The 25494-nt window shown below is 34.0% G+C and overlaps 1 protein-coding gene across 20 annotated transcripts in view; it reads left to right on the forward strand.

The window, feature by feature from the left end:
• The window catches only part of GULP1 (GULP PTB domain containing engulfment adaptor 1), a 306186-nt gene that overhangs the window by 209199 nt on the left and 71493 nt on the right, over positions 1 to 25494 (forward strand). For all 20 annotated transcript variants that reach the window (XR_010579987.1, XR_012420970.1, XM_065525750.1 and 17 more), the window contains one exon: positions 21944 to 22015. Coding sequence is in view for 18 of the 20 variants with exons in the window: in XM_065525750.1 (XP_065381822.1) it covers positions 21944 to 22015 (72 nt within the window). In the remaining 2 variants the exon portion in view is untranslated. The remainder of the gene's footprint in view (positions 1 to 21943; positions 22016 to 25494) is intronic.

Raw genomic sequence — 25494 nt, forward strand, 5'->3', positions numbered from 1 at the left:
CTTCCTCCACTGGCTCTTGATACTCCCTCAACAGGGCCCCTTTTACAAATTCTCTTCCCTTTATTCATATCTTCTAACCAGCCATGTTCTATCAAATTGGTTAAAGGTTAGAGATTGATCATTGGTCTGTGCTGACTTATCAACTCTATTAGTACTTTAGCAGTAAGCACAATCCTGCTAGCACTGTTAGCTGCTTAAAACTTGTCCAGCATGTAATCTGTCTTTACGTTCATGACAGTTCTATGAGATAGATACTGTAGTTATAATGACCCTATATATACTTTAACTATATTGGTTACTATTAAGGCCCCCATTTTATGGATAATAAAATTGAAGTTTATAAAAATTACAAACTTACATGCTTTGGCTCTGTGTCCTCACCCAAATCTCATGTGAAATTTTAATCCCCACTTATCAAGGGTGGGACCTGGTGGGAGGTGATTGGATCATGAGAACAGTTTCCCCCATGCTCTTCTCATGATAGTGAGTCTCATGGATCTGATGACTTAAAAGTGTCACACTTTCATGATAGTGAGTGACACTTAAAAGTGTCACACTTTCCTCTTTCTTGCTCGCTCTTTCTCCTGCCTCCATGTAAGACTTGCCTGGCCCTACCTTTTGCTTTCTGCAATGATTTTAAGTATCCTGAGGACTTCCCATCATGTGGAACTGTGAGTGGGTTAAACCTCTTTTCTTTATAAATTACTCAGTCTCAGATAGTTCTTCATAACAATGAAAAGAAATGGACTAATACACATTCTTTGCCAGAAGTTACAGTTTGTTATTAGCATAGTATTCAAGTACAGATGGCATGATTTTAAAGTATGCGCTTCTAATCACTATGGCATGCCACCAGATATGAGACCTCTAAGATCTTTGTTTTTATGTAAGTAGAAATGTCTCTTGTTAAAGATGTTTCTGCATCTTACAGTAGGTTGAAAAACTGTCAGGAAGAGTAAAGGGACTGATGACTCTTGGTCCTACTGAGATAGAAGCCATATAGAACTACATGGCGTTGGTTCTGTTCTGATAGAAAAAGGATGCCTCTGCTTCTCACCCCTTGATATGTTCCTGCTGTTCTGATGAGTAGTTTCTAGCAATTTATTCCTGGAAGTTGCCAAAACAGAAAAGAATAAGTATCCTGTTGTCACTGCCTTCTTCCAAAACATATCAGCCAGGCAGGCTGTCTTCCCTCCTCTCCCAGTCTGACTTTTCCAACCTTGAACACTTTATGTGCTTTTACCTCTGTTGCACCAGGATTTTCAGAGCCATAGTTTTAATTTTTTTAATGCCTTAACTTATAAACCATTTTTTCAAAATATGTTTGTTAATCATTTGTACTGACTTCATAAACATCACATAGTCATGCTCTATTAGAATTATAGTAAATAGGTAGCCCTGGCAGGGTAACAGGCAATTGTGGAGGAAGGATAATAGTAGAATGGATAGATGTTTATAAAACTGGGACGCTTCTAGTAAGAAGAGGGACAGAAAGGGAGAGAGCTGCATCTGATATCCATGGAAGGTGGTTTTCCCATAGGCAGTAAGCTGTTATGATTTACTCTATGGCTGGTGAAGCAATTCTTAAGGAAAGATTATCTATACATTTTAGAACATTTATTGTCTAACTTATCAGGATTCATTCTTGAGCCTGGATTTAGTTTTAATAAAGATACTACTTCATGATTATTATTAATGCTATAAGAATATTCTAGAGTAAATTATTCATTTTCCCTCTAAAGTAATGTCTATAATTTATGTAGTAATAGCCACTTCTGGATATTAATTATATTACTAAAGGTTAAAATTGTCTTCTTTCAATCTATAAACATATGAATTGATATTTCCTAAGACCTCCTATTTATGTTTTTCTTAAATGAGATGTATTTGAAAACAGCTCCCACAATTTGTGGCACAGAGTAGGTGACTAATATATGTTAGAAATCATATCCTTTATATTTTCTACACTATAAAATTGTGCAATAATGTAACTTAATCTCTGGGTGTTTCAAGTACTTAAGGAGATTTCCTAGAAAGCGTCTTAGTCAGTTAGTGCTGCTATAACAGAAACCTGAGATTGGGTAAATTATAAAGAACAAAAATTTATTTCTCACAACTCTGGAGGCTAGGAGGTCGAAGATCAAGGGACTGGCAGGCTTAATGTCTGGTAAGGAACCCGTCTCTGCTTCCAAGATGGCATCTTGAACTCTGTGTTGTCCAGGAGGGACTAGTGCTGTGTCCTCACATGGCCCTCAGACGGACAATAAAAGGCCTAGCTAGTTCCTCAAGACTTTGTATAGGGTCGTAAATCCATGACCTAATCATTTCCTAAAGGTCTCACGTTTTAATATTGTTGCTCTGGAGATTACACTTCAACATGAATCTTTGAGGGGGTACAATATTTAAACCAAGCTTGTTCAACCTGCAGCCTATGGGCCACATGTGGCCCAACATAAATTGTTAAACTTTCTTAAAGCAACATGAGGTTTTTTGGCTTTTTTTTTTTTTTTTTTTTTTTTTGCTCATCTGCTAACATTAGTGTTAGTGTATTAGTCCATTTTCACACTGCTATAAAGAACTACCTGAGACTGGGTAATTTATAAAGAAAGAGGTTTAATTGACTCACAGTTCTGTATGGATGGGGAGACCTCAGGAAACTTATAATCACAGCAGAAAACAAAGGGGAAGCAAGCACCTTCTTCACAAGGTGGCAGGAGAGAGGGGGAGGGTGGGGGAAACTGCCAAACACTTTTAAACCATCAGATCTCGTGAGAACTCACTCACTATCATGAAAACAACATGGAGGAAACTGCCCCCGTGATTCAATCACCTCCCACCAGATCCCTCCCTCAACACATGAAGATTACAATACGATGAGATTTGTGTCAGGACACAGAACCAAACCATATCAGTTAGTGTATTTTATGTGTGGCCCAAGACAATTCTTCCAGTGTGGCCCAGGGAGGCCAAAAGATTGAACACCCCTGATTTAAACCATAGCAGTCTCCTTTTCTTGTAACCATAACTAGACATGGACATGACTTCCATGGACTTTGCATGTAATAACACACACCAAGTCTTATAAACGATGGAGAGTACTATTACCTTGTTAATGCCATATGAATCCCTGAACTAGTAACGCTACTATCTTTTTTATCTTGATAATACTATATACTGAAAAACTTTAGTAACACATGTACATTGAAATTAATTATTAGAATACCTACCTGTATCCTAACTCTTTGGATTTAATTTTAGGTTAAGATATACTTAGTAAAAATAAAGCCTTGACAATTCCTTTTAAAGTGCTGATCTTAATCTGCCCGATACTTTTTTCCCCTGATAATAACCATTCCATAATTCAGTACTACAGAGTATCTCAAAGGTAATGTTAACAATGATGCTTTGGAGAACTAAGGAGCAGAAATAATTCGGCTGTCACTATTCTGTACAGTAGAAGGAAATGTCATGACTTCTAACTTCCAACATTAATAACATAGAACTAGGAAAGCTCTAAAAAGAATGTATTGTCTGAAAAATAAAACTGACAAGATGTCATGATTCACATATTTTCGATTTGGAAAACATGACTGTAGAAATTCATTGGCAGTTTGCTGGAAATAGGAACTATACTAAGGAGAAACATTTTTACAGCAGGGCTTGAGTTGCCTATGTGGTGTATATACCCCTGCAATGCATTTCAAGCCTAATAATTATTTCATGGTTTTATAAATTAAATGTTGTTAAACAATTATAAAGAAAGTTATTTAGACAGGCAACTATGTAGAACAGAATGTAAAGGCAAAGGCAGTTATTTCTTTATCCCGTTTTGACAGAGAGTGATAGGTATTTCTCTAAAGTACTTAACAATAGCAGAATTGTGAAGCTGTTTTTCATATTCATAGCTATTGTAAAAGTAATACAAATATCCAATGGGCTATTTGAAATTTAGTGAACTATCAAACACTTTTGTTAGTGAAATCACATATTAATCCAATTGCAAATCAAAGCTCCATCATATACATGAAACAGCTTTATTTTTATTTCAGCTAATCAGTAGTGAATCATAAGGTAACTGATTTTTTTGTTTGTTATTTTACTTTATGCTGCTGTTGAATAAAGTCATAGCCTACTTTCTGAGTGATCTCTAGCAAATTTACGAGATTATATGGCTTTTGACTGCAAACCTGTTTCTACTCTTCCATTTTGCTTTTTTTTTTTGGCTTCATTTTGCTAATTTATTTTATCTTTCTGTATTTCATGAGTAGTTATAAGCTACCTTAAATAAATAAATTTTTGGAAGTAGTGGAAAAATTTTTTAATCAGTGAAATTATTTTTTTAAATACGTTTATTTGAAGAAGGAATCCCTGGGAATTCCAAGATCAATCATCAGCAAAATAACCTTTGTCTTAAACCTGTCTTCTGAACCTTACTGCTGCTTCTTGCTCTGAATAAAAACCAATTCTCTCATAATGACACTAAATCGCCAGTAGCCTCTGAAGTAGTATCTGTTTTCTTTCCACAACTATCCTGTAGCACCTGATATAACAGGTGAATTAAGTGTTCTCCCTTTCTCCTCCCTAAAATTTTCTAGCTTTGAATTTCATATTATCAAACTATGCCACCCTTCCTCTCTGTATTGAAATCATCTACAATCCTGAGTCATTCCTTCATTGTTTTAATTTTGTAACTCTTGGTTCATAGTTTACCCCCAAATAACTCCATACTATGAAGCATATTATAATATACAGTATGGAATGTACATATTATAATATACAACAGCATATTCTAATGTATAGTATTCTATATAAATATAGAATCACACTCTCTTCTGAGGTACTGATTTCCTTGTCAAAAAATATTCTCAATCTAATAGACACAGCATTCCAAGTCCTTGGTCCATTGGGTGAAGATGTGCCATTCTGGGCTAGTAATAGAATTATTAGTGCACAATCCTATTCATATGGAAAATCACAACCAAGAAGTTAAATGATTTGCTGTAAACTCTTTCTGTCTGTTGAACTGGATATATGTAAATTAAAGGTATTGAAGTAATTTATATGATATATTTCTTGAATGCTGTGCCTTGACCTTCATAAACTGGATCATTTAACAAGGCAAGTTTCAGACTTTAACCAATTTATAGTCATTGAACAAATGTGCCTCAGACTTACCTCTTTTTTACCTTATAGTTGACCAACTGCATGACCTTATTAATGAGATCACCACACATCTACATAGTACAGTTATACTACTTAACAGATATATAATTATAGTACTGTATCAAAATTTACTTTATGAAATTTAGGAAAGAAGTTTCTAGAAGAATATATACAATATAATTAGCACCTAATAAAGTTTTAGTGTGATATTTCCTGCAAATTTTAATCTATAACATTTGATAAGTAGTGCCCTATTTATATACTTCTTTTGTCTTTTAATTTTAATTACAGTGTCATAAGCATACTTGCTAATGTAAGTATTCATTTTATGATCCCCGTTAAATTTAAGATTTTCACTAATTAAATTCCAGGAGTTATAATGGGACATTAAAATTATTGGGAGAACTACCAATGATAAATATATTTTTCCTGCTCATTTGCATTTATATGATTTCAAATCAGTAGATAAAAGCCAGAATCTAACTGATTATAGTTGTTTTCTATAATCTACCTGGATTATTTAGTATGGAACAATTTAATTTTAGGGATACTCTTTGGCTTTTATCTATAAAATACTTTTAGTTCTCCCACTTGATAAGTGAGATAAGTCTATTAAATACTAACTTACTAAATTCTTAGCACTTTGCCAAACTCCATTGTCTCATTAACTCAAGAAATCCTCAGAAATATCACCACTGTTATTTTAAAGAATAATAGGCTTGGAATACAAAGGAGATATAACAAAACAATTAGAAACAGCAGAGCCCAGATTCAAATCTTAATCTCCATAATTCCACAGATTCCCCTTAAATTCTACATCACTACATAAACTTTGACCTTGTTATTCAGTAAATAGTCAGTTCTTGAGGACAGTAACAATTTACAAAAGTAAACGCCTTAACATCAGTGTTTACATGGGGGTTTGTGTTTTACCCATGGCTTATATGATAAATTGGCAAATTTGCTATACTAATAACAAATTGAACATTCAATCAATGTGGGGAAGAACCAACCACAACCTGAACTTCTCCCAGGAAGTGTGTTTACAGCAGCAAGCCAAAAGGACTTTCGGTGGAGAGGCTAAGACTGTTGAGAGAAGAGGTTACTTTTTCTCTCCCTGCATTTGTCCTAGGCTTTTGCCAGACCATCCACCCACTTTGCATTCTTTCCTGCAGGCTGCTGGCAGGATTTCTATAGGCATAGATTGACAATGGGGTTCTAGTAACTTAGGCCCCTCCAGCTCCAATGGGATGTAATCAAGGACTTTAAAAAGGCCTTTCCCCAAACTACCTGCTTTACAAAATGCTATCTATCTTCACATAAAGAGTTAATCATGATTAAGTGGCAGTAACTCTGAGAGTCTCTAGGAAAATCCCATTCTAGAATTTATTGGGCTTTATAGAGTGACGCTTCCTGGGTTTGCGCAGATGTTTCCACTTGAATATTCACCAAACGAGTGTGTTTCTGGAGCAAAGAGAATACCATTTGTTTTCTATTTTTATTTTGCATGTGGCAAGCAGTATCCATAATTTCTATGGACAAATATAATTTTGAAATTTGTAGTAGATTAGCCTTGAAATGAGATGCAATAAGTGGCATGACTCTAATACTATTATAATGCTGTGTTCTTGCCCATACTTCACTTATTTGTGTATTTTAATAGCATTTATCACTTTGAATGAAAACAATCAAATTAATCTCAGAATTGAGTCAGTATATGTATTTTATATTTTGCATTATTATCAAGGAACTGAAATGGCATGTCACAAAATGCTGGAACTGAAATTACATTAAGAGTAAGTGGTTTACTCTAATCTTCAGACATATTAATAAATGAAAGTACATAGTTCATTAATTACCATTCCTATGTAACAATTAGATGCACAGTTCATATTTCAATTAATAAATGGAAGTACACAGAGTCAAGGCTCATTTCAAATACTAGTTCTGTAGTCTGAAAATACCAAGCTTAAATATTTGATATATTAATCAAATATATCATGAAAAGTAGATAGTATGGTTCTTTTTGAGAAAAGTGATATGCTGCAATATAGTTCTGTATATGTAAAGGGTAGTTTTTTATATAATTTGGGATTATAGTTACTAATCAGGCTATTAAATTTTTATAATGGTTCCAATAAAATCATAAAGGTCTATGATAATAGCAGGATTAGAAATTTAAAAGGGCAGCTGAAAAATACTCTTAGAAGTTGCCCAGGAATGTGCTACCACTGATTTTTTTTAAAGGCCAAGGAAAATCAAATAGAATCAGCATATAGTAGGGTTCAAACAAAACCAATTAAACATTACAGTGAAGCATTAACATAACTTTACTAAATAGAATTAATTAGTGATAATTGACTTCAAGTGTTGAGAAAACTAAATCAAATTATCTTTAAAAAAACAGGGATTTAAAAAGTAAACAAAATTACCAAACTGAATTTAGAAATGTATAATATGATTGGCCTAATTGTAACAAAAGCCTGATTTGCGATAGTGGAAGCAGAATACTTGCTCACTTTTACAAAAGGGGAAGAGAGAATTAGGCTGTTTATTAGCTGCTAAGATGAAACAGCTGATCACCTCATAGCTGTATCTGATTGCAGACTGATGAAAGTGAGATGGACCCAATTGATGATGCAAAGAGCGCTGCACTCCTTTCCCAACTCCACAGCTGTCAGGACCCCACCACATGTGAATGCTTGATGTTCCTGTCTTCCTGTCTGTCATTTAGTGAGCCAAAGTCACCAACTTCCCAGCAGATTGCTTTCAGCCTGCTAATAGAATTATACTGACTCTGTAAAGTAATTAGAAAAAAAATGGCCCTTGTGGAAAAGAATAAAAGCCACAAACTCTGTTATTCTAGCATTACTTTGGGATCTGGAACCAAATAATATACAGCTGGACACATCATTCGGCACCATTTGCTTTTGGAAGCAAATATTTATTGAGTGCCTGCTATGTGTCAACAGGCACTTTACCCACACAATTTTTTTCTCACAGCCCACTTATAAGTACAGGGGACATTTATCTACATTTTACAAACTGATAAGCTGCAGTTCAGTGGCACTAAGATAGACCTAGCAAGTGGCAGAGCCAGAATTCAAAGCTTAAGTCCATTGGACTGTCACTCTGAAACTTATTTGCATAGTTCCACCAAGCCACGTCCACAGGGATCTTTAACTTTTCTGTTCATCATTTCTTTTCAAGTATCTGGAACAGTGCCTGGTATACAGTAGGTGTTCAGTAAACAGCTGTGGAATAAAAGAAGCTCTACTCTAGTGCAGAGTCTGCTCTCCCTAATGCCTCTGTAGGAGGCCACTGACATTAAGCTTGTCTCAATTTGTTTCAGGTCAGAGTGGTTTTTGTTATTGTTGTTTGTTTATTTTCTTTACGCTTCCTTGCATTGCATCTTTAAACTTGGAAGGTAAAACAGGATCCAGCCTTCTTTGCTTTGACCTTCATAGCACACTAATGACAGTTCTGCATACAGCAATGCTTTGCAGAGGTAGTCAGGCCATATTAATCATTGACAGAAAGTCTATTAAATGAAATCAATAAATCTGCATTTCAGGAGTATCGTTAGAGCACACTCATTTTTCACTCAAAAGAACTACGCACAACCTATCAAGATCTGAAGAGTAGATTTTTCTCCTTTTCTACCAAAAATGAGGACAAGAGTTTGAGTAACAGACTCCCTTAATATGATCACTCATTTTCTATGATATTCAAATATGAAAAAGAAGTTCTGCTTGTAGCACGGGAGCAGGTTTTCTCAAAAATGGCATAAGAGTTCAAAACAAACAATAATCACTTACAGCCAGAAAACTATGCTGTGGCAATTATTACATATTTGAAAGCTTTTTGTTGCAGTTGATTTGTTTGTTCTCAAATAACGAGGCTTTGGGTAGAATGGAGTGACAAAGAACCTGTGAGAAAAATAAGGCACTCTGGTCATTGAAGATGCGCGTGTAGCCTACGGCAGCATTAGTAGGTCAGGGATTTGGGTCTATTTAGTTCACTGATGTATCCTCATGTCTGAAACAGGACCTGATACATAGAGTATGCACAATAACTATTTTTGAAATGGATTAGGACATAGAAATCATACTAATGATGATCATAGTAATGATAACGATAATCCAGCATCTCAGAGAAGTCCTGTGAATGGTAAGCCCTGAAAGATGAGGGGTGCTAGAGCATTTAAAGAATCTTCTCTCCAAAAGGGAGAATAAGAGATAAATTTAGCTCAAGAGAGCTCAGAGGGCACTTGAAATGTCAGGGGTTTCTGCAAATAAATATATTTAGTGTTCAGGCACATAAGTACATTTGGGAAGATTATTTTGTGCTAGTTTAAACATGAAGTAGAACAATGATTGGTGTGTTGTATAGTCGAAAGCTTAAGTAAATTCCATGAAAATTAAGAATGAAATATAGATGCTTATTATTACTGTTGCACAACATTGCTTTTTAACTAATTTTGTGATCAAGGAAAATTAAATAATTAGTAACCATATTGAAAAGGAAAAAGATATATTTCCTTTTATTGATAATTGGATTCTAGCCCACTTAAAGTTAAAAAATAATACTACTAGGCTTAAGGGTATTTGTTAAGCCGGCCGGGCGCGGTGGCTCACGCCTGTAATCCCAGCACTTTGGGAGGCCGAGGCGGGCGGATCACAAGGTCAGGAGATCGAGACCACGGTGAAACCCCGTCTCTATTAAAAATACAAAAAATTAGCCGGGCGCGGTGGCGGGCGCCTGTAGTCCCAGCTACTCGGGAGGCTGAGGCAGGAGAATGGCGTGAACCCGGGAGGTGGAGCTTGCAGTGAGAAGAGATCGCGCCACTGCACTCCAGCCTGGGGCACAGAGCGAGACTCTGTCTCAAAAAAAAAAAAAAAAAAAAAAAAGAGTGTTTGTTAAGCTTACCACATACTGGGTAAACATTCCTTATATAGCAATATATTGTTATAAGTAGAATTGAAAAATAATCTAACTTACCAAAACTTATAAAGCAACTAAGAATATATTTAGCATGAAATATACTCAGCATCACTAAGAAACAGAATAAACACTTACTTAAAAGACCCTCACAAAGAGACATATTATATGTGTAGATATCTTTAAAATCTCACTTGTCTCATGTTATATATAAATCTGATTAAATTGCAATGAGAATTGAAAATAAATTAAATTAAATTACAGTGGGAATTCAGAAGAATAAATGTTTGAAAGTAACCAATACCAGTTTGAGGAAAAAAAAAATAACTTGCGTATGTGTTGGTAAGTAGTGTAGCTGCCTCAAGAACCAAAACCCAAATCTTAGTGGCTTAAAATAGGGTCTTTATTCGTTCTTACTTTGCAGTTCATTGTGGGTGGATTGGCTCTTTTTATTTGCTTGATGTGGTTGTTATTATTTCATTTTTATTTCTAAGCATAAATTCATTGAATATTCATTCTGTGCTAGTCGCTGGTTGTATTTTCTCATTTAATTCTCACAAGAACACCGAGTTTTTCGCTATTTTATGAATGAGGAAAGTGAGACTATGAAAGGTAGAGTAAAATAGTGGAATCAGTATTCGGAAACTCATTTTCTCTGATTGTAAAGTACATGGAATATTCTTTTGACTGCCTTCGTTTTTAAACCACTGTCACAATAGAAACTATATAACATAAATCTTAACTAGCTAAATGGATGTGGCATAGATAAGTAATATTATCCTCAGTTCGATCCTCAGTTTTCACATCTGTAAAATAATGAAAGTTACATGAGAATATTTCCACAGCCCAAAAATGTGTTTTATAATCATGTGATTCTCTAGTGAGAAATGGATTGTGAAGCTTGCCTGGCTCCAAATCCCATGCTTTTGGTTTTCTATTCAAGTTGATGCCTATTTATTTTTATAACACTTCTGTTGATAGCAATACAGATAAATGCCCTACTTACTTCACCTGTCTCGCTCTTCAGATGTGAAGGATGTTTGAGTATGGGAGGGACTCCACAGACAGGACAAAAACTTGCTGCTTCTTAGTCTGACCGTGTGGTACAAACTCGGTGGGGGAGCCTCCTGAGCAATGAACACAGTTTCTTGTTTATAGCAAGTAGACTTGTTTGGACTTAAACATGGAAACTGTGTTTTAAAACAAGAGACTATAAAAATAATATACCCTATATCCATCTAAAACAAGAACAAATATAATTTAATAAAGAATTGTTATAATAAAATGAGGAACAAATATTAAATAAAATATAAAATGTCGACTTTTTACTACTCAGTCCATATTTTAAACATTTTCTATCAAAACTTCCTTGTCCTTTAAAGGATGACCTTTTTAGAGTATTTAATTTCAAATTTAAAGTATAACCTTTTGTTGGTGGATCTATTTTAGTTTTTTTCAGGATTATGATTTTGATTAATAAGTTTAAATCCAATTGATTCTGACCCTGCTTTAGCAAATGACTGTTATGATGTGCTTTTTAAAAATGGCTTTTCCTATATTGCTTGGCAATGGGACCATAGCAAGTCAGCCAAATAAAGGCTATAAAATTAAATTGGCTTACTCCTATATAGCTTATCTTCTGGGTACAGTTGAGTAGCTAACAGGCTTAAATACTTTTCCTTTTTTTTTTTTTTTTGCACATATGGAGTCAAATTGCTTCAAAGAAAATTAGTCCTATCATATTTGAGGCTCTGCAGCATTGGTTACAAAGATATATATGCATTTTTTAAAATAATGAGAATATTCCTTGTTATGCCACCAATATTTATTAATCTTGAAGCAAGATAAAACTTTTATATTATAAAAAGTAGGAATTATTCTCCCTTAATATTTTACAGTAATTCTTTAGCAAACATATTATCTACATAAAATTGGCATATTTTGAATTTACTATACATAAAATGTGTATTCCAGATATTTTTGTTATAAATAATGTCCTTTGTATGTTAAATACTGTCAAATTTCATAGCAGTTAGACTTAGTAACTCTCTAGCTATTTAATTGTTACTTTTTTGATATTTAAAAACAATCCTACATTATTCATAGAGTGATTCTGAAACATTTGAGGAAAGAAAGCAGATATTATAAATGAGTCCATATGATGTCCAACACTGCTCTCTACTGGCAAAGAAGCAAATTATAAAACAACTATTTAGCCTTTCAAGTGAAAAAATCTTCCATTTTGAATAATACTTGGTAATGTGGTTGGAATCCTCAAACTTGCACACATTGTTGTAAAATGCTAATGGTAGACATAATAGAATACAGTGAAAGAATGGAAGAAATGAATATAGACATCACTTGTGGAAATTAGCTTAAAAGAGAAGTCTTTGTTTCATATTAACTGTCTGAAAAATAATTATAGGAATTTTGGAAAATATTAACCAAATGCAACATATCTTACTAGCATTTTAAGAGTCACCAAGGTAAATACTTTGTTTACAATAGCAAGTTTGATAATATTTCTGTAGATTTAATTTCAGCAGACTGCAGCCTGTAAAATGCCTGTTTTGAGTACATCTGCCTAAACAATAAGTATTCATATACATTGAGTGGAGAGATATATGGGGTGGAGTATTTATGTTGAATATAAAATTATGTCTATAGTATCAGAAATTTGTTGTGTATTTATCAAAATCTTTATAGATTTAAAAAAGACATTTACTAGTTTTTAAAATCTGACAAAATATATGCCATGTTTTTATAACTTTCATTATGTAGACTAATAATACACAAAACATTTTTAGATCAATTGACTACATCTTACTTTCTATAATATAATATTTTAAATTTCCCATCTGTGTTTTATATCTTTCTTATCTGTCCATTTTGCTTAGGAGTCATATTCAATGTTTTAATCTCAAAGTTCAATATATATAGATATAATCACTTATAGATATACCTGCATATTTACACAATAATGCCAAATTATATAGTAATTGATGAGGTTTTTTTTGTTAGGTTTGCCTAATATTGTCGTTGGCCGATCACTTTTATTTTAATGTAAATTGAAAAGATAATATGCAATATTTTTAACAAAGTCACTTCTTGGCTATGAGGTAAAAGTTGATGCTTATTTTCATTGATACATTTTCCTGGAGTTTTCTCATTTTTTTTGGTGAGCATATATTAATATTAAAATTAAAGTGTTTATTCATAAATAAACAGAAAAACCTATTGCATTTTCCAGGCACAAGCACACAACTGTGCAAGACACACACTTGTACTTATGTAAACTATGGCCTGATATTTCTTAAAACAAATTTACCAAAATAAATTTTGTCTATTTGGATCTACAGCAGGGCCTTGAATAACACTCTTTGATTCAATGTTTTATTCCATGTTATTGGTTATAAGGTTGATGAGAAAAAAAAAAATCAGTTCCCAGCCAGGGCTACTGTCTGTGTAGGGTTTTCAGGTTCTCCCCATATCTGCGTGGGTTTTCTCTGAGTACTCCTGTTTCCTCCCATATCCCAAAATGCACAGGTTTGGTGAACTGATCTGTCTAAATGGTCCCCTTCTGAGTGTGGGTGTGTGTGAATGCGCCCTGCCACTGGGTGGCGTCCTGTCTAGGGCTGGTTCCAGCTTTGTCCCAGAGCTATCAGGCGAGGCTCCTGCCACCTGGGACCCTGATCTAAAATAATTGAGTAAATAATTATCTTACTTGTTTTTATTGATCTTTCTTAAATGTATGTATAACTCACATTTATTTTGGTGTTTAACATTAGAAGTATTTCGGTCTTTATTTAGAAGTTTGGTGATAGTTTTGTGACCAGAAATATGGTGTAGGAACTTAACTGTTGTTTTTATCAGTTAGCCTGTGGTAAAATTGGTTTTGTTATATGTCCTTCAGCTTAAAGTTGCAGTTTCAAAGAATCTATTGATGCTGTTAAGTGAGGATTTATTGTACAGAAAAACATAAATAAATAAATAAATAAATAAAACCCTGAGCATTTTAAGTAAGAAAAAAAAAAATGCAGGAACAATTATCACTTGCCAGACAGCACGTAACTTTTTTCTTTTGCTCTTTGCCAAAGTGAAAAATAACACTCTGAATCTAATTGTATGAAGCAAAATAGTCTGAAACATTATACTCTTTTTTCATCATTGCTAATTTTTTTTTTCTCACATGGAGGAATTAAGACATAAAGTTGCAAAACATAAAAATGAGTATTTTTACACAATTTTAAGTAATGTTGAATATATCAGTGTCCCATTTTTAAGAGATTGTCAGTGAAATATTCCTGTATTTCTCTTTTAGGTAAATAGTAATGAAAAATAAACCTTTTGGGATTACCTTTTTATATTTGGCAAAATTCCCTTTTGATCTATCTAACTTGTCCTGTGTATCAATAATTCATTCATTTTTATTTCTTAGTAGTATTCCATGGTATAGGTGTACCATTGTTTAAGCATTCACTCATTGCAGGACAATTAGATTGTTTCTGATTTTGAGCTATTACAAAGAGAGGTACAATGAACATCCGTACAGGACATTTACTTGAACATTAGTTTTCATTTCTCTGAAGTAAATACTCAAGAGTGCAGTTGCTGCATCATATGGTAAGTCCACGTTTAGTTTGAAATGAAACTACCAAGCCATTTTTTTTTTTTTCCAGATTGGCTGTACCATTTTACATTCCCACCATCAGTGACATCCTGTAATTTTATTTGCTGTATCTGGCAACCCTATTCAGGAGTATTAATGTCTCACTTGCATGATTCCCCTTCCATTTCCTTGAACACTCATCTTATTCCCCTTTGCAGCATTATTCTCTTCCATCTCCCTCTGAAATATGGCAGCTACCTGAGGACCCAGGATTCTGGCACTCTTTTCAATCTCTCAGCCTTCCATTGAGACCTTCGTGCCAGGATCTCCTTAATCCACATGATCTCTTCAGAATTCTTCTTCCTCAGGCTCCAGTGCTGTATACTCAATTGTTGAGTCTGGTATCTCTAGTGAACACATCAGAGTCATGTTAACCTCAATATGCTTGAGTGTATGTTTCATTTCTTCCTTACATCTCATTAATATGCCACCTTTTTAAAGAGAACTGACGACTGTTTCTTAAATATTACCCACACTCTGCCCAGTCCATCTGTGTGATCAAAATATAATATGTGTGTCTGTGATCTAGACATAAAATAGACATAGATACACACACACACACACACATACACACACACACACACACACACACTCATTAGGATAACCTCCATGAATACAGGGACCTGATCTCTACCCAGCACTTAGTAAATGCTAGACTGATATTAAATACTCAAAAATATTTTAAGGAATAAATGAGCATATGCAAAATTAACATGTCACCTTCTGGGGGCTTAATTTCATTTTTATTTTATCAAATAATCTATGTCCATTTAAAATAGCCAAATATTTCTCCAAAATTTATAATGAAAATACTAAAAAACAAAACCTTCTCTAGCTCTTCTCCTAAGCCTCACTGAAGCGACTGCATTTTGCTTTCCTGTCTTTTATTATTTTGTGCTATTCTGGATAAACTGTTGTACTGCTGTGCTTTTATTCACCATGTTTGTAGTGGCCATCAACACCCTCCTGACATATCTGCCCTGTTTCCTGGGCTCATTACTCTGTTTTATTTTAGTTCCTTCTTTTCTTACTGAGAACTGGGACATGGCAGGGCAGTTTTTTGAGCCTCTGCACATCTCAGTATGAATTTTTCTTTCCTCATAGCCTGGAAACTTGGTTCAAAATTATCATTTCCCTCAGAATTTGAAGTTACTTTCTTCCATTATTGCTGATATGAAGAAGATATCTGATGTCATTCATATTTCTGGGTTTTGTTTTGTTTTGTTTTTTGTTGTTTGTTTCTCTCTGGAATCTTTTCTGATTTTTTTAATCTCTAGTATTTTGATGGTAAGCCTATTTGTGCTTGTATATTTGTTTTCACTCCTTAATATAACATTAATTTGAAATTTTATACCTTTGGTTCTGAAAATTTATACCTTTGGTTCTGGGAAAGTGATTGATAGTGTTCTATCCTTTAGTTTTTCCTCTTCTCTCTTTCTAGGACTCTATTTGGTTTAATGTTGGCTCTCCTAAAACAGGTTCTCACCTTTAGGCATGCATCAGAATCACCTGTAGAAGATATTAAAACTGATGGCTGGGCCTCACTCCCAGTTTCTGATTGAGTAGAATTTGTATTTATGATAATTTCCTAGTTATGGTAGTTGATGCTACAAGTCCTGGGACCAAATTTCAAAAAACAATTCTAGACCAATTCTTCAATTGTTGTAGTTTGTATCTCATTTTAAATATCTGGCTTTTGCACTTTCTGTTTCCGTTCCTTGGCCTACATTTCCCCAAATATCTACCTTTCTGATTGTTTTACATTTTACCTTATCTGTGACATCTCCTCTGAACATCCTGTTTAAAATGATATGACACAGAAAACAGACACAGTCACACACTCTGACTTCCACCACTTCTAAAGTACCATATAATTCACTTATTCATATTAATATTGTTTGGCTCGCCCACTAGGATGTAAGTTCCATAAGGGTAGGGAAATTTGTTTTTTCAGTGCATTTAATAAAATATTAATTTTATTTTTTAATTAACAGATAACATTGTATGTTTTTATTTTGTATGTTTTGAAGTATAGCTAATTAATGAATGTATTACCTCTCTGCTATATTCTTAACTCCTAAAATACAACCTGAAAAATTGTAAGCATTTAATAATTACTTCTTGTAATTTTTTCTAACTTTATCTTTTAATATTCTTATGATTTTTTAATTGCCTGAGTCATATTTTTAAATTTCTGTCAATTCTCTTTTGTTCTTTATGTGCTACTTTTACTAGCATCCTGGTTTTATTATGAATGCAGTATATCTATATTGACTGTAGAGTATTAACCATCATTTTTTTTTCTTGCACTCCCTCTACTTTTCTAACCATTCCTTTTGTTGCTGTTTGTTTTCCCCCCCGTCTTTTCATGTGAGAGGCTTTTCTCGAATATGTTCACATACTTGCTGTGTTTTGATATTTAAGATTGACTCACTCAAAAGCCAACTGGCGGTCCTGTATACTTGAGAAGGGCTTGTCATCTGCTAACTGATCAGGTGACTCACCTATTTCACATGGAATCGTTAACTGTCAGCATAGGTTGTCTTGGTTTCCTTGGTCTGTTTTCCTCAGGGAAAAATTCTTCTGCTTGGAGGCTGATAAGATTAGCAGCTAGTATCCTGGGAGCCAGGCTGAGAAAAGAGTCTAGAGGATCTTTCAATTCTACATGTGGACTTCTGCTTAGTATCTTTGTCAGTTAGGTGACTCACTTCTGCTCCCAGCCATGCCTAGCATTTTGCTAATTCTTCAGCTAGTTAACAACTCTTCTGTTGGAATAGGGTGAATTAATTCCCTGGTCACGGTCACCCTCCAGAAACCAGGAAGAGTGGAAAAGATAAAAATCAAAGTTCGTATACTTTGTACAAGACTTTTGATGGCACTTAGGACAGTTATTTATGGGTTTATATACTAGACTGTATGTCCCTGGAATGTAAGCATTTAAGCCTTTAACCAGTGTCTTAGACCAGTTTCTCCCAGAAATAACCCCAAGGCAAAAGATTTAAGTGCATTGATTTATTAAGAGGGTGCTCCCAGGAGAAATCAGTAAATGAATAGAAAAAGCAGAGCCGGCAAGAAGAAGAAATGAAGGAAGAGTAGACATCAGCTGGAGCCACAGCATTAGCCTAATTCCATGGTAATCTCTGCATCATAACATTATACCTTAGCATTTATCTCACCTCCAAACAAAGAAGCTGGGCTTTTGTACCTCCACAAAACTTGTGGAGGTACAAAACTTGACTTGGCTTACTTTCCTTAGCCAAGTCAGTCGTTGGCTAAGGAATGTGATGATGGGGTGGTATGGGTATGGGGGGGATTAAAAAAAAAAAAAAAACTCCCATATGCTTCTAGCTCTCAATACCGGCAAGGTGCCTTTGACTTCATTGCCCAAAAGGAATACTCTGGAGGTCTTGAGTGTGAGTCATTACCAGCAAAGCATGTGGAAACTGGAAGATGGGTCTCTGAGTTGATAAAGTGGATCCCAGGAGAACTGAACAGGCACCAGTTGTGTCCACTAAACCCTAATATCTTCCCCTAACAATTACCAGATAAGGGAATGGCAATCCCTCATGAACAGCTTGCAGTTTAAAGAGGTTTTCTTTTTTTCATCTCTTACTGCAATTGCTCTTTAGAATGATTTTATAAGGAGAGAAGAACAGCACTATTATCTCTGTCTTTCAAAAGAGTCAGACAAGGCAGAAATTCAGGGACTTTTCTAACATCTCCAGATTCTAAATCTAGAGCTTGTTCTAACATGCTACCTCATATCTAAGAGTTTTATAAATATTTTAGATAGGCGTAAGAAATGCATATAAATATGAATTATTTAATCTATGTATCATGATTTTTATAATTAAAAAAATACAGGAAGTATAAGGAATAAACTTTCTTTTTAGTTTTAGCATGATTGTCATATAGGTTTTCTAACATTACATAAGAAAAAGTTGGGTTAAGTAGAGTGCTCCATATTAAGATATATTTTAATACGTACCATCACTCAAGGCTTCTCCCAGTGTTGCATTACTCAAAGGATTTCATTAAAGCTAGTGTGAAAGAAACATGTTAAAAGGTTCCTGGAGCACAGCTAGAGGTTGATTCATTTTGAATATACTTGGAGTTCTTCCATACTTTTCCCCTATGGCCTTATTTGCATATAATACTTTTGACTCATGCCATTCCTGCTGAAGTATGAATATTCCTTCAGAAATATTGCCAGTAAAACTTACAGTCTATTACTGACACACCAGACCTTTCCTTCTTCTAGTTCAATAATTACTTCCCCATAAAGGATCCACCTTTGCTCCTCTGCTCCTGTTACTACTAGACCATCCCCTAATCACAGTGATATGATAAATTCAGAGAAGTTGAGAACAGTTTACCCCAGGGATGTATTCAGCACTAAATAGTTTCTATTATGTTAAATCCTTCTCAGCTACTTGAACTCTTCTTCCTTTCTGGATGATCTGAAATGGTGCTTTTCAAACCTGGTGGCACATTAGTATCACTTAGGGAGCTTTAAAATATATAGATGGCCTGATTCTGACTCAGGCTAGTCAAATCAGACTTGCAGGCATTGGTAATAAGATTATAGCTTCCAATATGATTATTTCTCTCTCTCTCTCTCTCTTTTTTTTTTAATTGAGACAGGGCCTCACTGTGTTGCTTAGGCTGGCCTCAAACTCCTGCACCCAGGCAGATCTCTTGCCTCAAACTCTTGAGTAGCTGAAACTACAGATTGCTTATTAAAGCACCATATCCTAACCACTGCACCTGGCTAAAGCGCCCCCTATGATTCTGTCATTCAATCAAGTTTGAAAACACTCATCCGAAACTGGAGAAATGTGACAGCTCCATTGGTGTCAGGAATAGATTTGGCTGTCTCCCGATCTTGGTAGCAGGATTTCATTTCTTTTTCAGCTTAAAATTTCTCATTCACTTTGGTCTTTTATGTATGTCTGGTCAACCAACAATTTCAGGTCACAGTGGGGCAAACTGAAAGCCTGTTGATATCTTATCTAGGGCCTGTTAACAATTTGATATAGTTGAAGCATATTAGAAAAAGGAACTGTTGGCCGGGCGTGGTGGCCCACACCTGTAATCCCAGCACTTTGGGAGGCTGAGGTGGGCGGATCATGAGGTCAGGAGATCAAGACCATCCTGGCCAACATGGTGAAACTCTGTCTTTACTAAAAATACAAAAATTACATGGGCGTGGTGGCACGTTCCTGTAATCCCAGCTACTCTAGAGGCTAAGGAAGGAGAATTGCTTGAACCAAGGGGTCGAAAGCTGCAGTGAGCTGAGGTTGCAGCACTGCACTCCAGCCTGGCAACAGAGCGAGACTCCATCTAAAAAAAAAAAAGAAGAAAAAGGAACTGTTGTACCTTACAGAATCTGAAAAGTGAAACTCCTCTTTGCCTCAGTGCAACTGAGCTTTACTCTCTATACTCCATTAGTTCTTCGGAAAGGGAACACCAGTTATTGCCTGTATTTTCAACTCACGTTTGTACCTACCTTCCACTATCCGCATGGCCTGTTAACTGTTTCTAACTCTGTTCTTTAGACTTTGGTACAAGGAATCACTTGCAGTGCTTCTAGAAATATAATTCACTTGCCCTACCTCTAAAGATTATGATTTATTTGACCAACGAACATGTATTTTTACATTTTAACCAACTCTCTAGGTAATTCTCATGCCAGTTGTGCAGCGAGCCCATTTTGAAAATCAAAACTCTAATTTCCTTAGTGGTTATTTTTTTTCAAGAATGAAGGAAGGAATAAGAGATAAAATGATGTTACTATATTTTCCCTTCTATTCTGTAAGTTAATACATGAAAAAGATTCCACTTATGGAATCTTTAATGTAGAGTTTACAAACACATATTCTCCTATGTCTATACATAGGAGAAGTGATTAATTTGTGAATCTCTTTGGTCTTATAATTGGTGGTATGTCACAAGAACAAAGAAAAAGTCTTTGGAAAATTACATATACTTCATGAATTTAATGTTTGTTTTCCCTGTATATAGACATTTTTCTAGAATAAAACCTCTATATTTCAATTCTAATTGATATTGAACATTTAGTGATGCTAGACTTCTGTTTAGGAGGTATTATATCTCTCCAAGGTAGAGATTTTATTACAGTGTGATAATTATTATGAAACTTTTTTCTTTTTATGGATCGGTCAGGTTTTAACTAAACACACTTACTGTATTATTCCGTTCTCATACTGCTAATAAAGACATACCCGAGACTGGGAAATTTATAGAGGAAAGAGGTTTAATTGACTCACAGTTCCACAGGGCTGGGGAGACCTCAGCAAACTTACAATTACGGCAGAAGACGAACGAAGAGCAAAGTCATGTCTTACATGGCAGCAGGCAAGAGAGCTTGTGTAAGGGAATACCTCTTTATAAAACCATCAGGTCTCATGGGACTTCTATCATGAGACCAGCATGGGAAAGACCCACCCTTGTGACTCAATTACCTCCCACCAATTTCCTCTCATAACACATGGGAATTACAGGAGCTACAATTCAAGATGAGATTTGGGCGAGGACACAGCCAAACCGTATCACTTACTGACTACTTGCAGGTTTATTTAAAACAGTAAAATTGTAGGTCATGTATGTTTTATTTCTTTAGTCTAACTATAGCTTTACTTAGTTGTATATATTGGCTATTAAAAGAAGCTTGTATTTTAAATTCTACATGTTACATGAGTCTCATAAGTGGAAAACAAAGAAAAATGTTTACTTGAAATTATAAACTTTGAAATTTACTATTGATGTTAAATATAGTAACAAAATACAATTACATGCTTTGAATGAAAAATAATTTTTAATTACTAATAAGTTTACTAAATTTTAACGGTTGAGATCAATGTTATTCCCTTGGGCCTAATAAAATAACTTCAGTTTTCTTTCCAGTAAAAATCTGCAAGTAAAATATTTAGAAAACAAGTATGTTTTTAAAAATAAACTTTGATTGACAGTAAGTATAAATGATAAAGTTTATTTATATTTTGATATAATATAAAATAATATTTGTATTTAATTAAAATGTGAGTTTGCATTACTATTAAACCATTCTATTATGCAATCTTATAGTTCAACATGATGCAATGATATATGATGTAGGAAAGCCTGTGTCTCACAAATGACCATTTTCAGTTTCTTGGCAGTACAGAAGTGGAACAGCCAAAAGGAACAGAAGTTGTGAGAGATGCTGTAAGGAAATTAAAGGTAGGGAAAACCCTTCAAATAATTTACAAGTACATTGATTCTGTCACGTTTTCAGCAGATTGAAGGAGATCAAAGCATGAATAACTTTGTTGCAGGTATGGCTTCACCCTATTAAAAATGAACTATTGAAGAAATTAATCATATCAAGGAAACATTTTTAATAGTAAACATGTACACAAAATTGTTTTTAAAATATGGCATACTGTTCATATTTTTCCAAAAATAATATTTTATGGCAGTGTGTCTTGAATGTTTGTTTTATAGCTTGCCTTTACTTTGCTTGGATAATGTGAACTTATGTCCCAAATCAAAAGCTAGTAATAGCAAAACAACTATATTTAAAGGCTAAGATATAATATCCACCAGTTAAAAATGTGGAGTTAGAGTTGATTTCAACCAGAATTTTGCAGTGACACTGTTAAATATGTCCTAATCTACAAGTCCAACAGGATCTGGCAATGTCCATAAATAGCCATGGGGAAACTGGTGAAACTAAGAGAGGAGAGAAAGACATTTAATAAGCAACCCCACATATCCTAGTCAACAAGTTTCCTGAGAAAATCTTATATAAGATGCCACACACCATGTTTCTCTAATTGTTCCACATCTCGAAGGACATTGTTTCACTGAGATTTTAAAATTAAAAAAACTCCTCAACAGAATTCTCAGCTTTATCATATAAGAAAATATATATAGTGCTACTTTTTTTTACACAATTAATGTTATTCTTTATAGTCGCTCTCGCATTTTTGGAGAAATAACCCTTCTCTAACTTTATTTGGTTTAGGGACCATCCAGTTATTCTAAAGGAGGGTTAGACCTCTGAGTGTGCCAGGCAAACTCAGAGACATTAAATGGTATTACTTTGCTTTGAGAATGTCATATCTGGTGGAATCCACTCTGTGTTTAAAATGAGAAATAATTGAATTGGCATGGCTTCTATTCTGGGTAAAGAAATAAAGGTCAATAATATTTTATCCATTTTATTTTATATGAAAATATTTTACTAATCCTTTTAAGTAAATATACTGAAAACTCCCAAGATAATATCGCTCCCATTTGGGAAAAAAGTGGATTAGCCAACTATTTATTTCCACCGTTCATTAGGTAATAATTTAGATTTGCCTTTTATTGGCCAATAGTTTTAATCAATCCAAAAGAAGATTTAAAAGGGCTCACAGTTTATGGACAACATTAGAATAGGATTCTATTTAAATGCTTTCAAAAAGTTGCAAATTCTGGGCATGAATCCAACTTCAATCAGAATATTTTATGAAAGAACAATGCTATTTACACGTAGTATTTCTTTATGCCTTGTAGGTTGTTCAGTCAACCCAAATCGAAAACCAAAAAAGTTCAATTGAATAATGAATAGATTAAATGTAAAGACATATTTGAAATCAAATGCTTTCTAAACAATGGCTAGTTTACATATATTTTTGAAGGATTGTATATGTATTTCTGTGGAGTTGCATGTTTAGAAATGTACTCTGTTAATAAAAGAATGTGACCTACAATAAGGTAAAAAAAAATTATGTAGTATAGTTTAAAAATGCACACTTAGTTTATAGAAGCTGTTGTTTCTCAAATATCTTCCAAAATAAGTTTGTATTTAATAAGCAATTTTACTGTGCTGATTGCAAACATTTTGTATATCAGGAAAGTATATCTAAGGGTAATGATTCATACACGAATGATAATGAATAAAACAATACTTTTTATTTATTTATTTATTTATTGCTTTTTTGTGTGTGTCAAGGGTCAGAAGCTACAATTCAAAGTATACTAAGAATATTTTTTAAATGTCAAACCCGGCTCTACTGGTTCGAAATGGCCAGTAGGTGGTGGTGTGGCTCTACTAAAAAAAAGAAAAAAAGAAACTTGCTCTTTTATCATACGTACACATCTCCATTTTAATTTCCTATTTCTTTTTCTGTAACATATGAATTCTGACTGCTTTAAAAAATTTATATAATTCAGTATGTGATTTTATAATTTATTTTATTTTATATTACTTACTTTACTTTATACTATTTATTTTATATTACCATGTAAGGTAACATTTTATTTATATTTACTCCTTTTTCAGCAATATTAATGTAATGGCTTCTGACATTAAACAAGAATTTAAAATTTAAGAATAAAATCTGATGGAGAAATTAAAGAATTATCAATATGAATTTTTCGTGTTTCTGTGTTTAATGATGCCTGCTTAGTTTTCACAAAATTTTAAAACTTTGACTTTTTTACACTGTCATTTTTTAGAGAATTTATAGTTTATAAATTTTTCTTTTATAAATATAATTATTTTTGTAAGTATTAACCTTTTAAAGTTCAGATACCATATCAAAATATGTTCTTTATTTTCTAATCATGTTCAACAGTTTCTATTTCTTGATCATGTTTTAGCCGGGCTTGGTGGCACATGCCTGTAATCCTGGCTACTTGGGAGGCTGAGGCAGGAGAATCACTGGAACCCGGCAGGCGGAGGTTGCAGTGAGCTGCGATCGCGCCATTGCACTCCAGCCTGGGCAACAAGAGGGAAACTTCATCTCAAAAAAGAAACAAACAAAAAAAATAAACAAAAACAACAACAACAAATAAAACAAATTTTCTGAAATGTAGTAATTTTAAACCCTTTCGACTTCGATGTATTGAATAGCACTGTTTATTGGAACAAATTTTATTTTTAATAGTGATTTATATATTTTTATTAATACAACTAGTACAGATGTTGGGGGCTCAATGTATTTCATAAACAATTTGTGATTTTTACATGTAAGTAAGTATTGATATATAGAGTCAAAGTTTATCAATTTCCCTGGGAGATACCCAGTGGGCAGCATTCCTGGAATCCAGTTTTAGAGTGAAAATCCCCTCACTCTGCTACAACTAAATTAAAGTTACATGAAATTACTGCAAGAAAATGTAGCCCTTGGGAATTGCTGTCAAGCCTCGTGAAGTCTCAACCTAGTAGATTTTCCATTTGAACTCACTCTTTCTGTGTTGTATAACACTATTTTGTCTTCACAATCAGTTATGTAATTAATAAAACATTTAGAGCTTAATTTAATTATATATAAACATAGCTCATTTCCTGCAGGGTTATTAGAAATACTTTAAATTAAAAATATAAATATGAGAACCCCAAAGAAAAATAGTAGCTTCAAATAATAGGCCCAAATTAGTAAATTAATTTTATTGCCTAATACTCTATATTCCATTAGTAGTTTACTTAATTTCACTTTTTAAAAAGTCCTCTGAGAAATGGATAGAAATTATGTAATGATAATATTGAAACTCAGTTGTGCTCCCTTTAAATTTTCTTTAATAGTTCTATTTATCAGTAGTATATATTTAACCAAATACTTTATTTCAAGTACTACTCCATCCTTCCCCATCACGTTATGATGACAAAGTCTTGGTTATATTCATTTGTTGTATCCAGTCATTCTCCAAAATGCTTATGCATCACTTCC

The sequence above is a fragment of the Macaca fascicularis genome, chromosome 12 (genome assembly GCF_037993035.2).
Source record: "Macaca fascicularis isolate 582-1 chromosome 12, T2T-MFA8v1.1".
Lineage (NCBI taxonomy): Eukaryota > Metazoa > Chordata > Mammalia > Primates > Cercopithecidae > Macaca > Macaca fascicularis.